A 15,100-nucleotide genomic window follows, 5' to 3' on the forward strand; every position below is an offset into this window, starting at 1 on the left:
ACCACTAAGCCGTCTCTCCAGCCCAACAGAGTAAATTCTACAAAGCCAAGTGACCCAGATTCAATTCCCCAGGACCCACTTACAGCCAGGTGTTGCATGCATCTAGAATTTGTTTGCAGTGGCTGAAGGTCCTGGTACGCCCATTCTGTCTGTCTCTTTTTCTCTCTAGCAAATTTATATATAATAGCCAGGCGTGGTGGCACACGCCTTTAATCCCAGCACTCGGGAGGCAGAGGTAGGAGGATCGCTGAGAGTTCGAGGCCACCCTGAGACTACATAGTGAATTCCAGGTCAGTCTGAGCCAGAGTGAGACCCTAACTCGAAAAACCAAAAAAAAAGAAAAAAAAATTATATGTAATATATATAAGAAAAACAGTGCTGGCTGTGGTGGCGCACGCCTTTAATTCCAGCACTCGGGAGGCAGAGGTAGGAGGATCGCTGTGAGTTCAAGGCCACCCTGAAACTACATAGTGAATTCCAGGTCAGCCTGGGCCAGTGAGACCCTACCTTGAAAAACCAAAAAAATTAAATTAAAAAAAGTAAATAAAAAAAACAAAGGGCTGGAGAAATGGCCTACAAAGCCAAAAGACCCAGGTTTTCTATTCCCTAGGACCCACATAAACCAGATGCATAAGGTAGCATACACATCTAGAGATCATCTGCAGTGGCTGGGTGCCCTGGCATGCCCATCCTCATTTTCTCTATCCCTTTTTCTCTGTCAAATCAATAAAAATAAAATATACTTAAAAAATAAGTAAAGAAAAAAAAAAACAAAAATAAATACCTGAGTATATGGGGGGCATACATTTATGTTCAAACCACCATGGGAAACCTAAAACATTTAGTCTCTGACATTATGAAATTCTCTTCAGGGGTTGGAGAGATAGCTTAGTGGTAAAAGGCTCTTTCCTGCAAAGTCTCACAGCCCAGTGTTAAATTCCCCAGTACTCACTTAAGGACAGATGCACATAGTGCCACATACATCTGGAGTTCATTTTCAGTGACAAGAGGCCCTGGCAGGCCCATATTCTCTACATTTCTCTGTCTCTTCCAAATATATTTAAAAACTTCTAAACAAAGCTTTTTAAAATTTACTCACTTGTGTGTGTGTGCGCGCGCGCGTGTGTGTGTGTATACGTACGTACACTTGCAAGCATGCCAAGTTTCTCTTGCCACTGTAAACAAATGTACATCCAGCTTTATGTGAGTGGTTGGGTAGTTGAACCAAGGCTGGCTAAGCCATCTCTCTATCCCCACAAATAATTTTTGAGAAAAGGTCTCATTCTAGCCCAAGCTAACCTGGAGTTTACACTGTAGCCCAGGCTGGCCTCAAACACAGAGACCCTCCTACTTCAGAGTCCTGTATGCTGAGATTAAAGGTGTAAAACACCATGCCCACTGATTTTGCTTTCTATATGGACAGTTTGAACATATGGAAAGAGTGTGAAATAGATAACTATGTAAATTAAGATATCAGGAGGTATCTCTTTTTTTTTTTGGAGGTAGGGTCTCACTCTAGCCCAGGCTGACCTGGAACTTGCTCTGTAGTCCTAGAATGTCCTCAAACTCATAGTAATCCTCCTACCTCCATCTTCCAAGTGCTGGGATTAAAGTCAAGCACCACCATGCCCAGTTGAGGTATCATTTTTTTAATTTATTTAATTTCCAAGGAGAGAGAAAGAAATAATGAAGATGGGTTTGCCAGGGCTTCTAAGCCGCTGCAAACAAACTCCAGGTGCATGCAAAACTTTGTGCAACTGGCTTTACATGGGTACTGGTGCCTTGAACCCAGGTGGTTTAGCTGTGCAGGCAAATGCCTTAACTGCTGAGCCATCTCTCCAGTCCCATAATTTTTTTTTTTTGAGGACCTCATATATCTTAGGCTGGCCTTTAACTTACTATGTAGCTAAGGATGACTCTTAACTTCTGATCCTCTGGCCACAACCCCCCCACACCCACCTGCTACCAAGTGCTGGGATAAACAAGAGTGTACTACCAAGCCTATTTTGTACATACTAGGGATCAAAACCAGGGCCTTATGCATGCTAGGCCAGCACTCTACCCATACCTCCAGCCCAAGCCCAGCCCCCATTTTTTTAAAATTTTTTATTTATTTATTTGAGAGCGATAGACACAAAGAGAAAGACAGATAGAGGGAGAGAGAGAGAATGGGCGCGCCAGGGCTTCCAGCCTCTGCAAACGAACTCCAGACGCATGCGCCCCCTTGTGCATCTGGCTAACGTGGGACCTGGGGAACTGAGCCTCGAACCGGGGTCCTTAGGCTTCACAGGCAAGCGCTTAACCGCTAAGCCATCTCTCCAGCCCCCAGCCCCCATTTTTATCTAATCCATATATCCCATAAATAATTCACAGGTTTACTTTGGTTGGTTTTCAAAAGTTTCCCTAATATAGCCTTGACCAGTATTCTCAGATTACTACTTCCTATATACATTCTGTGCACTAAATAAACTAGACTGTAAGCCACCCTTCTTAGATATCTGGAGCTTTTACTTCTGTGTTGATCCATGCTGTTCCTAGTACCACCTGTCTACTGGAAATTCAGTCTAGACTAGTGGGCATGAAGAGGAACAGCAAAGTAATAAGTAATAATAAACAAGTAAGATCCTGTCTCAAACAGGATGGCAAGTACAAATACTTGGTTGTCCTCAGACTTCCACGTATGTGCACCCAAACACACATACACCATACACATCCACACATCATACAGATTACGTATACACAATAAACATAAGCAAATAAAAATCACCAATAAGGGGCAAATACATGTACTTTCATATGTGATATGTTCAGAGTTTGTATCATGTATGTAACATTCAAGTAAAAAATGCCCATCTGTAAGTTAGTGAGAAACTAAAATCAAGAATATTCTGTAAAATAACTAGCCTATATCTGATTTTTTAAAAAATTATTTATTTGACAGAGAAAGAGGGAGAGAGTGAAAGAATGGGTGTGACAGGACCTCCAGCCACTGCAAAGGAACCCTTTTGTGCATCTGGCCAACGTGGGTCCTGGGGAATTGAACCTGGGTCCTTTGGCTTTGCAAGCAAATGCCTTAATCGCTAAGCCATCCCTCCAGCTCCTGTATCTAATTTTTAAAAAATTATGCTAAGGGACTGGGGAGATGTCTCAGCAGTTAAGAAAACTTGTTTTACAACACAAGGGCCTGAGACTGCCAATTCCCCAGCACCCACGTAAATAGCTTGGTGTGGCCATCTATATCTATAACTTCAGTCCTATAGGAGGCAGGAAACAGAATCACTGGGGCTTGCTGACCTCAAATTTTTTTTAAAAAAAAGCTAAGCGTGGTGGCACACACCTCTAATCTCAGCATTCAGGAGACAGAGGTAGAAGAATCATTGCTGTAAATTCAAGGCCAGCCTGGGATTATAGTGAATTCCAGGTCAATCTGGGCTAGACACTGCCTCAATTAAAAACAAACAAAAAAAGAGCTTTCTACAGATGATTGTGCTTCTGCGTGAGAATGAAAATACTTGGTAGCAGAGGCCAGCAAGTTAAAAAGGAGACATAAAGGGAAGAGAAAGGAAGAGAGGAGGGTACTTAATAGGTTGATATTGTATATATGTAAGTACAATGATTGAGATGGGGAGTTAATATGATGTAGAATGGAATTTCAAAGGGGAAAGTGTCAGGGGGGAGGGAGGGAATTACCATGGGATATTTTTTTTATAATCATGGAAAATGTTAATAAAAATTTAAAAATAAAAAAAAAGAGCTTTCACCCACATCTACTTCTAAGGAAACACATTGATAACATATACCTGAGAAATAAAAATGTTGGTACTAAATAATTAAACATTAACAAATTAGCAATACAGGAAATAAGGAAATCATCATGACTTGCCCTCAATTAAAAGCTATGGGTGCCAAGAGTAGAGGTACATGCCTTTAATCCCAACACTCGGGAGGCAGAGGTAGGAGGATCGCCATGAGTTCGAGGCCACCCTGAGACTACATAATGAATTCCAGGTCAGCCTGAGCTAGAGTGAAGCCCTACCTCGAAAAATCAAATAAATAAATAAAAATAAAAGATTTGTTTGTGATTTTTCAAGAAAGTCTTCAAGTTTCTAATTATTGAACTTAGTAAGACCATTTAGATCTAAAGGAAAGAACTGGAAAACAGTTACCTATAGTAAATGTAGAGTTTAATTTTTACACAAAATATCTAAAAACACACTGCAGGGTATGGTGGCATACACATATAATCCCAGTATCTGGGAGGCAAAGTTTAAGGCTATCTTGGTCTACATATCAAGTTTCAGGCCAGGCAGGGATACATAATAAGACCCTGTCTCAAAACAACACTAATAACAATAACAACAAAAGGAAACACTTCAAAATTCACATGTCTTTTGAGCTTTAATGACACTAATAGCTTTATTTAACATTGACTACTATGTGCAAAACACTATGCTAGATGCCATGAAAGATACAAAGGTGAAAAAGATAGTTCCTGCCCTCAAGGAGCGCATAATCTAATGAGAAAGACAGACATACACATAAATAACTACGATACAAGGCAATAAACAAGAGTAGGCAAGTGCTGAGAGTGGCCTGAGTTTAATACTAACTAGGCTCAAGGTTCCGATTTGAAATACTAATGAAGTGTTGGCTGCTTTGAAAAGCCTGTCTCAGGATGGGCATAGTCAGCATTTAAATAGTCCTACCCAAGCAGCTGTAGGCAAGAGACTAAGCCAGGTGGAAGGCTGCTTCAAAGCACTGTCACACCTACATACATGGGCTGATACAAGTATGTAGGAATAACTAAAAAAGAACTTTATATATATAGATATATAGATATATCATCTGTCCTTTGGTTAATGGCTATAGCTACTGCTTTAAACAATATACTTTTATATAAAAAGGAATTTGTATAATCCCAGAAAAAATCAATTTAAGGATTAGGATTAAGTCAAGAAAGAATCCCATAGGCAATTTTATTTACTAATTGATTCTTTTCTCTAAATATCTATAAAGCTTTGTAGCAATTGAATGGTTAGACATCTAAGTATTGCTGAGTAAAAACCTCTCATGTAAGTTCAGCCTTCTGAAGGAAATGGTCACATACCTGATATAACACTATTCTAATAGTAGTAAGAAGGCCTTGAAGAGATTTAAGGAAAATAAACTTTAATGTTCCAATGTAAATGGAATACACGCTGATCAAATACAATTCAATAATTTGAAAAATATCTCAATGACAGCGTTTGATACCAGTTAAGGCCAGTAAAATAGAAGTGAGGAATATTGTATCGTCTTTCATTGGTTTCATGTACCATCACCTATGACTATGTAACCAGTCTTTTCTTTCCCAATCCCACTGGTTGGTACTGATGAGCTTTGATTTATGAACTCCGAGTTACTTTTAGCTCACGGGTTAGTAACAACAGCTGCTGACCACTTCCTCTCGATAATACTGTGTGCAATAACTGGTAAAACAGAAGCACATTTCCTGGCTGCTTTCCTACTTCCTGAATTGGAGGGTTCACTGCTTAGCCTGTTTCCTTCAGTGTGTCACTATGGTCCTGGGTCCTCTGCTGCCTTCTCTCAAGGAAACGAGCCCGTGCATCTGATATGGATTTGTCATCATTTCTTCTTTGCATTTTCTTTAAGACTTCTTTTGATATTCCACCTGAAAACATTACAAATTAAGCCAATAAAACTTTATTCTATTCACTACTATTTATTTATTCTGTTCACTACTAAAAGGGTTTCGAGAAAGAGATACCCTGATTTTTCAACATTAAGAAAAAGAATAAAGAGGAGCCGGGCATGGTGGTGAATGCCTTTAATCTGAGCACTCAGGAGGCAGAGGTCACAAGATCGCTATGAGTTTGAGGCCACCCTGAGAATATACAGTGAATTCCAGGTCAGCCTGGGCTAAAGTGAAACCCTACCTTGGGGGGGTGGGGGAGGAAAGAATAAAGAGGAAAGAGGAAATTTAATTTTCCAAATCAGAGGAAATGGTGAAATCTATGGTCAAAAAGTAAGAACACACAGCTGGGCATGTTGAGCTCAGTGGTAGAATATGTGTAGCAAACACAAGACCCTGGATTCAATCCCCAAGATCACAACAAAAAAAGTGTGTGAAGGCCAACCACCCAGAAACAAACTGGCCCTAATTTCAGCACATAGGGTAGTATTATAATAGCCTCCCTTCCCTTTCTTTCTGCCTCCTTTTTTTTTTTTTTTCCTTTTCTTTTCTCCTTTTTTTTTCCTTGTTTTTTTTTTTTTTTTTTTTTTTTCCTAGGTAGGGTCTTGCTCTAGCCCAGGCAGACCTGGTATTATTCACTCTGTAGTCTCAGGGAGGCCTCAAACTCATGGTGATCCCCCTACCTCAGCCTCCCAAATGCTGGGATTAAAGGCATGTGCCACCATGCCCGGCTCTTCTTTCCTTTTTAAAAAAAAGACAGGGTCTCCTGTAGCCAAGACTGGTCTTGAACTCACTATGTAACTGAGGATGGCTTTGAGCTCCTGAGTCCTGGGATTACAGGTGTGCACCCATAATTTCATGGGCAGTTTTTTACCATTCTGTTTTCCAGTGATGTAAATGAAGATACTATATTGTGAGCCACCATTCTACCTCAAAAAGTTGTATTGGTTTTATGTGAAAGTGCAACTGAATATGACTCCTATTTTGAGTCCTAATAGTTTAGGGGAAAACCCCCCAAAAATGTAAGTTCTGAGGTAATAATTCACAAAATTTTGTAAACAAACAAAAATAGTGTAGGACTACTGGGGGAAAAAAAAGAGAAACAAAAAACAGTCCTAGTAGTTAAGAGTAGAAAGCCTATAATCTCACCACTGAAGTAAAAGGTTTGCCACAAGTTTGAGGCCAGCCTGGTCTACAGGGTGAAATACTGTCCCAAAAGGCTAAAGAGTATGTGGCTATGGGGATTGCTCAGTGGATACAGTGCTCACCACTCAAGTATAGGAGCTAAGTCCCCCAGATTCCACATAAAAAGCCAGAAGCAAACAGGTGTGGTGGCACACTCGGGAGGCAGGGAGGTAGGAGGATTGTTGTGAGTTCAAGGCCACCCTGAGACTACAGAGTGAATTCCAGGTCAGCCTGGACTAAAGGGAGACCCTACCTTGAAAACAAGAACAACAAAAGCTAGAAGCACACCACTGGCAAGATATGAGGAAATTTTCCCAGTATGTTATGGCAAAACAGCAGCAGAGTGGGGCATGGTGGCACACACCTTTAATCCCAGCACTTGGGAGGCGAGGAGAATGGTTTGAGGCCAGCCTGTGACTAGAGAGTGAGTTCCAGGTCAGCCTGAACTAGAGTGAAGTCCCACCTTAAAAAAATTTTAAAAAGAACAAACAAAAACCCCTGCAGCAAAATGAGAACCCACAGAGTTCTACCCTGCATCAAATGAGGTGGAAAAGTAAGAACAACCCAAAAGTTGTCTTCTGACCTTTACACATGCACTATGGCACACATGTACTCCTCACATCAAAGCAATAAGAAAATAAATATAAATTTTAAGTCAGAGTAGAACTGATTCACTTACCCTTCAGCTGGTTCACGTTTTCCTTGTTTGTCCATTTCCTCCTCGCATCTTCCCTCACTTCACGTCGAGCCACACTGCTCAAATCATGTGCATTAAATTCATGTAACTTGGGTAATAAGTCTCTTACCCATTCATAACGGATTGGACACACAATTCTAGCGTAGACTTTGGTGGTAACTAATACTTCATGAAAAATGATCCATTCAAGTTTGGTTTCCTGTTCATGAAGCTATACAAAAAAAAAAAAAAAAAATCATTTAAGATTGACCATTAAGTAACCTATATTCCTATATTCCACATTAGACCAAGCAAACATTAGCCCAAACTCTGAATTAATTCCTGTCAAGCAAGAGACATGGGCCAACCAATACCCTTATAGTTTGATGTAATAAAGATTTTTAATATATAAACATATATATATTTCAAAGTGAAAAACAGAAGACATTTGTATATTACTTATTTGAATATACTTAATGCTACACCTTTACGTATGTCTTCCCTTTACTAAAAACTGTAATTTAAGAATTAAGGATATAGTTCAATGATAAGATGCTTGCCTATTATGTGCAAGGCCCTTCGTTTAAACCCCAGGACTGCAAGGGGAAACAAAGGTATTTGTCTGCCTGACACACACTTGTAATCTCACCACCTCGGAGGCAGAGTCAAGAGGATTGTAAATTCCAAGCTAACCTGGGCCATATAGTGCGTTCCAGGTCAGCCTGAACTATATATTAACATACAGAAACCCTATATCAAAGAAAAAAAAAAGCATAAAGTTCTTACTGCTGAGGAAGGATGAATATGAACTGGGCTTCCTCGCCCATCCATTGTGCAAAATGTTCTTCCAACAGATCTAACAGAGAAAAGCCAAATGATAAAAGACCAAAACAATAAAGCAATGAGGTATGTGGGGGAAAGTCCAATAATGACCAATTAAAGAACAGTCTACAAAAAAGCAGGGTTTTTTTCTGATATTTATTTATTTACTTATTAGAAAGACAGAGAGTGAGAATAAGTGAACCAGGGCCTCTAGCCACTGCAAATGAATTCCAGACACATGCACCACATCTGGCTTACATGAGACCTGGAGAATTGAACCTGGGTCCTTAGGCTCTGCAAGTAAGCACCTTAACCGCTAAGTCATCTCTACAGCCCAGGTTTACTTTTTTCCCCCCCTTTCTAAAACAAAATCACTTTGTGACTCACAAACAGTAATAATAGCAGGCTTAAGGAAGCCATATAGACACCTGGCCATCTTCAAATTCAATACTACTCTTTTAAAAAAATATTTATTTCAAAGAGAGAGAAAAAGAGAAAGAGACAGAGACAGAGACAGAGACAGAGAGAGAAAGAGAGAGAGAGAGAGAGAGAATGAATGAGTGTGCCAGGGCCTTCAGCCACTGTAAATGAACTCAAACTCTATATGCGTGCATCACCTTGTGCAGCTGGCTTACATGGGTCCTGAGGAATTGAACCTGGGTCCCTTGGTTTTTCAAGCAAATGCTTTAACCACTAAACCATCTCTCCAGCCCAAATTTAATACTATTCTTGTGAACTTATATTCTCAAACTTAGCAAGATCCTATCTCAAAAAAACAATTTTTTTTTTTTATTTGTGCGTGTGCATGGGGAATAACAAGAAAGAAAGAGGAAGGGATGGAGTGGGGAGGGAAAGCACACACTTATGGGAGCGCTCTTGCTGCTGCATACAAACTCTAAAAGCGTGTGCCATTTTATGGATCTGGCTTTACATGGGTACTGGAGAACTGAACCCAGTTTAGCAGGCTTTGCCACACAAGTGACTAACTGCTGAGTCATCTCCCAGCTCCTAATGGACTTCTACACAGCTCTAACACCCTCTTTCACTACTGTTCTGAAGAAATGCAGCCATTCATAATCCAGAAGAGATTTAACTGATGGGTTTACAATGTACACTTTAATCATATTTTCATGCTGAAGTATGAGAGCCCATGTTCCATGTACCTAAAAGAAACTCTCAAAGAGCTTAACACTACCATGGTTCTGTGTACCCTACAAAAACTTTTATTTACGAATCAGGCCAAACTGCTCTTGCTGCTGTACTGGCTGAGACTGCTGGGGAGTGATTATCAGGTCTTTGAAGCCTTAGTATTACTTCCTCTGCTGAAGCACGACCCCCCTCCAGTGAGGCAGGACCTGGTATGGGCCCCGAAGCAGAGCCATAAACAGCTATAGGAGAGCTAATAGCAGATGTGAAGCCATGAAGCCATTGCTAGCAGATGAGCTGCTATTGTTGGCCTGGGTACAGCTGTCATCTAACGTGCCTGACTGGCAGCAGAGGCCATGAAGGCAGCTGTGGCTTTGGCTTCGTGTGGCATGGCAAGTACTCAACAGCTGGTTATCTGAGTGCCTAGAATTTCTACACTCTACAGAGTGAGTTTCAGTGATGATGACCTTGAACCTGAGATCCTCCTGCTTCTACATATCACTACACACAACTCTACCAATGCATTTTAATAACACAAGTCAGATAGTCATTTACTTAAGTATAAGCATTTGTCTTAAATAAGTAGTAACATTAATAACCCAACTGTGCTTAAGAGGTTACTTTCAGAACAAGACCTCATGCAACTAATGAGCTTTGACAGTGAGATGTCCCATTAAAAGGTCAAAACTTTTCAGGACTCAGGAGGCAGAGGCAGGCAGGAGGACTGCTGTGAGTTCAAGGCCAGCCTGAAACTATAGTGGATTCCAGGTCAGCCTGAGCTAGAGTGAGACCCTATCTCAAAAACAAACAAAAAAGTCAAAACTGAGGGCTGGAAAGATGGCTTAGCTGTTAAGGTATTTGCCTGCAAAGCTAAAGGATCCTGGTTCAACTCTCCAGGACCCACGTAAGCCAGATGCACAAGAGGGCACATGCATCTGGAGTTTGTTTCCAGTGGCTGGAGGCCCTGGCATGCCCATTCTCTCTCTGCCTCATTCTCACATAAATAAATAAAATATATTAAAAGAAAAAGTCAAAACTGAGATTTAAATAAATAATTGTTTAGCATTCTTTTTTTTTTTTTTTTTCTTAGCCTGTGCTACATGAGGGTCTCAAACTCTTCCTTCTGCCTCCCAAGAGCTGGTTTGTTTGTATTTATTTATTTATTTACTTTTGGTTTTTTGAGGTAGAGTCTCACTGTGGCCTAGGCTGACCTGGAATTAAATAAGTAGTCTCAGGGTAGCCTCAAACTCACAGCAATCATCCTACCTCTGCCTCCCTAGGGCTGGGATCAAAGGAGTATGCCACCACGCCTGGCTTAAGTGCTGGGTGTTTTTTTTTTTTTTTTTTTTTTTTTTTGGTTTTCCAAGGTATGGTCTCACTGTATCCCAGGCTGACCTGGAATTCACTCTGTAGTCTCAGGGTGGCCTCGAACTCACAGCGATCCTCCTACCTCTGCCTCCCGAGTGCTGGGATTAGTGTGCACCACCATGCCCAGCGAGTGCTGGTTTTTAAATAATTTATTTGCAAGGAGAGAGAGGGGAAAGGGGAGGGGAGGAGAAGGAGAGAAGGGTTGTGGCAGGGCCTCCAGACACAGCAAAAGAACTTTAGATAAATGCTCTAGATGCATATGCCACTGTACACCTGGCATTATGTGGGTACTGAATAAACCCAGGTTGTTAGGCTTTGCATGCAAGTGTTCTTTAAAACAAAAAAAAAATCATTCATTTGGGAGAGAGACAGAAAGAAACAGAAATAGAGAATGGTACTCCAGGGCCTCCTGCCACTGCAAACAAACTCCAGAGGAGTGTAGCACTTTGTGCATCAGGCTTTATGTGGGCACTGGGAAATTAGACCAGGGCAGCAAGACTTTGCAAGCACGCCCCTTTAACCACTTAGCCATCTCTCCAGCCCACATATATCAGTTTTCTAATTCAGATTCTTAACTTCAAAGGCTTACCCCTTTTCTTTCTCTCTCTCTCTCTCTCTCTCTCTTTTTTGGTTTTCCGAAGTAGGGTCTCATGTTAACTGAGGCTGACCTGGAATTCACTATTTAGTCTCAGGGTGGCATCAAACTCTCGGCGATCTGCCTATCTCTGCCTCTTGAGTGCTGGGATTAAAGGTGTGCACCACCACGTCCAGCATCTTACCCTTTTCTGTACTTCCTTGCATCAATAGTATTCCAAAAAAATTGTCAAAGTAAGAAAAAAAAATCCTGCCACAGTAATAGCCTAGTTAAAATGTCACAACAAACGGTTTTTGTAGGTGTGGTGTTGGGATTTTTGTTTGTTTGGTTTTGGTTTTTCAAGGTAGGATTTCACTCTGTCACAGGCTGACCTGGAATCCACTATGTAGTCTCAGGGTGGCCTTGAAGTCACAGCCATCCTTCTACCTCTACCTCCCAAGTGCTGGGATTAAAGACTTGTGCTAGCACACCCAGCCCACGTATGCTTGTCATGCACCAGATGAGAAGGCATTACAATTTATTGCTTACCTAGTTGTATCCCCTACTAGATTTAATTAAGTACCATCAAGAATGTCAGGCCGGGCGTGGTGGCGCACGTCTTTAATCCCAGAATTTGGGAGGCAGAGATAGGAGGACTGCTGTGAGTTCAAGGCCACACTGAGACTACATAGTGAATTCAGCCTGAGCTAAAGTTTGACCCTACCTCAAAAAGAAAAAGAAAAAAAAGAATAATGTCAGAAGCATGGTGTACTCATTTTCTCTTTCTCTCTTTTTTTCTCTCCAAACTAAACAAAAGTGAATGAATGAATAAAAAACTCTTGATAGTTGCTTCAAGTGATGATACCCTGTGCCAGACAGAAAGCTGCTCTATATGCACTCTCTTCCTACTCTGCCTGAGCTCCAACACCCTATTTTGGATCACTGCAGCTAGCCTTGTGCAAGTAACAATTATAAAGAGGTGTGTCATAATTAGTATCATCATTACAGATTTTAAATCATACCTTTAATCTTGAATATTAAATAGGTTAGCACTATAGTCAAATACATAACTATTTCTAATCTATCCCTCATGTCCATATTGCTTACCTTCGAGCAACATTTTTGAAATAACCTGCACAAAGACATCGTCGTAGTACTTCATGTTTAGGCCCTTCAAAAGTCTCTCTTGGGAAATCACTTTGCTGTAGAAAGAAAATGTATTCAATGATGAATCTTACAGTACAATTTAAACTAATATTTATTTTTAAAAATTAACATATCAAGAGCTGGAGAGATGGCTTAGCAGTTAAGGCACCCATGTCCCACTCAACATATCCCACATAAGCCAGACACATAAAGGTGAGGCAAGCACAAAGTCGTATATGCCCGTTAGGTGACACAAGCGTCTAGAGTTCAACTGCAATAGCTGAAACCCTGATGTGCAAATTCTCTCTCTCTCTCTTTAAAATAAAAAATAAATTAATTAATTTAAAAACTTAACATATATAAGCTGGGAGTGGTGGCGCACATCTTTAAACCCAGGCCTTGGGAGGCAGAGGTAGGATGATCACCATGAGCTGGAGGCCATTCTGAACCTACAAAGTAAATTCTAGATCAGCCTGAGCTAGAGCTACCTACCTCTAGAAAAAAAAAGAAAAAATTAACATATTAAGCCAGTCATGGTTGCGCACGCCTTTAATCCCAGCACTTGAGAGGTAGTAGTATCACTGTGAGTATGAGGCCACCCTGAGACTCCATAGTGAATTCCAGGTCAGCCTGAGCTAGAGTGTAGTCTTAGGGTTGCCTTGAACTCATGGCAATCCTCCTATCTCTGCCTCCTGAGTGCTGGGATTAAAGACATGCACCACCATGCCTGGCTTTTAAAAATATTTTTGTTTATTTGCAAGTAGAGAGATAAGAGAGAATGAATGGGTGTACCAGGGCCTCTTGGCACTGCAAATGAATTCCAGATGCATGCACCACTGTGTGTTTGGCTTTATGTGGGTCCTGCAGAATTGAACCCAGGCTGTCAGGCTTTGCAAGCACATGACTTTTTCTGCTGAGCCATCTCTCTAGCCCCAAAATATATGCAATTTGATGTATGTCAATTATACAGCATTAAAACAATTTTAAAATATCTTCATTCCGGACTGGAGAGATGGCTTAGTGGTTAAGGCGTTTGCATGCAAAGCCACAGGACACCAGTTCGATTCTCCAGGACCCAAGTAAGCCAGATGCACAAGGGGGTGCACACATCTGGTGTTTGTTCGCAGTGGCTGGATCCCCTAGCTTGCCCATTCTGTCTCTCTCGCTCTCAGATAAAAAATAAAAAAATATTAAAAAAAAAATCTTCATTCCTGCAGCTATACCTTATTAACACTAGGAATCATTCACTGGGGCTGGAAGATGGCAATATTGCAGATGCAAGCAGAAAGGGAAGGTGGTAGGTAAGAACGGGTGATAAAAGTACACCAATAGGGCTGGAGAGATGGCTCAGCAGTTAAGGCACTTGCCTGCAAAGCCAAAGGACCTCGATTCAATTCTCCAGGACCCATGTAACCCAGATGGTCAAGGTGGCACATGCGTCTGGAGTTCATTTGCAATGGCTAGAGGACCTGGTGTGCCCATTCTCTCTCTCTCAAATAAATAAATAAAATATTTTTTAAAAGCCAGGCATGGCGGCACATGCCTTTAACCCTAGCACTTGGGAGGCAGAAGTAGCAGAATCACCACAAGTTTGAGGCCACCCTGAGATGACATGTGAATTCCAGGTCAACCTGAGCTAGAGTAACACCATACCCCGGAAACCCAAAACAAATTAAAAAAAAAAAAAAAGTACGCCAATAAAAAATCATTGCAACAGCCGGGTGTGGTGGCGCATGCCTTTAATCCTAGCACTCGGGAGGCAGAGGTAGGAGGATCGCCATGAGTTCAAGGCCACCCTGAGACTACAGAGTTAATTCCAGGTCAGCCTGGACCAGAGTGAGACCCTACCTCAAAAAACCAAAAAAAAAAAAAAAAAAAAAAAATCATTGCAACAAAGCCGGGTGTGATAGAATACACTTTTTATTCCAAATCTGGGAAGGTAGAGGTAGGAGAATCACTGTGAGTTTGAAGGCAGCCTGAAATTACATAGTGAATTCTAAGCCTGGGCTAGAGTGAGACCCTCCCCCACCCAAAAAAAATTACAGTGTAACATATGTAACCCAAGGTGCTATTCAAGAAAAAGGAGGGCTAGAGAGATGGCTTAGAGGCTAAGGCATTTGCCTGCAGTGTCAAAGGACCTTGGTTCAATTCCCCAGGACCCATGTAAACCAAATGCACAAGGTGGCACATGCGTCTAGAGTTCATTTGCAGTGGCTGGAGGCTGTGGCCCACCCATTTTCTCTCTCTCCCTCCCTCTATTTCTGCCTCTCTCTCAAATAAATAAAAATAAATAATTAAATAAAAAAGAAAAAGAAAAAGAAAAGGGACCCGGGCATGGTAGTGCACAGCTTTAATACCATCACTCAGGAAGCAGACGAAGATGGAATGTCATAAGTTTGAAGCCACCTTGAGACTACATAGTGAATTTCAGATTGACATGGACTAGAAAGCAAAACCCTACCTCAAAAATAAAAAAAAAAGGAGGGGGGGG

The 15,100-nt window shown here is 41.2% G+C and overlaps 1 protein-coding gene across 2 annotated transcripts in view; it reads right to left on the reverse strand.

Moving 5' to 3' along the window:
* Positions 1-4,167: 4,167 nt before the first annotated feature.
* Positions 4,168-15,100, reverse strand: part of Dhx40 (DEAH-box helicase 40) — a 48,355-nt gene continuing 37,422 nt past the window's right edge. For both annotated transcript variants that reach the window (XM_045159253.1, XM_045159252.1), the window contains exons 15-18: positions 12,571-12,665; positions 8,340-8,409; positions 7,557-7,785; positions 4,168-5,671 (exon numbers count right to left, since the gene is read on the reverse strand). In XM_045159253.1, the coding sequence (XP_045015188.1) occupies positions 5,532-5,671; positions 7,557-7,785; positions 8,340-8,409; positions 12,571-12,665 (534 nt within the window). In that variant the 3' untranslated portion in view covers positions 4,168-5,531. The remainder of the gene's footprint in view (positions 5,672-7,556; positions 7,786-8,339; positions 8,410-12,570; positions 12,666-15,100) is intronic.

Source organism: Jaculus jaculus, chromosome 9 (assembly GCF_020740685.1).
Source record: "Jaculus jaculus isolate mJacJac1 chromosome 9, mJacJac1.mat.Y.cur, whole genome shotgun sequence".
Classification (NCBI taxonomy): domain Eukaryota; kingdom Metazoa; phylum Chordata; class Mammalia; order Rodentia; family Dipodidae; genus Jaculus; species Jaculus jaculus.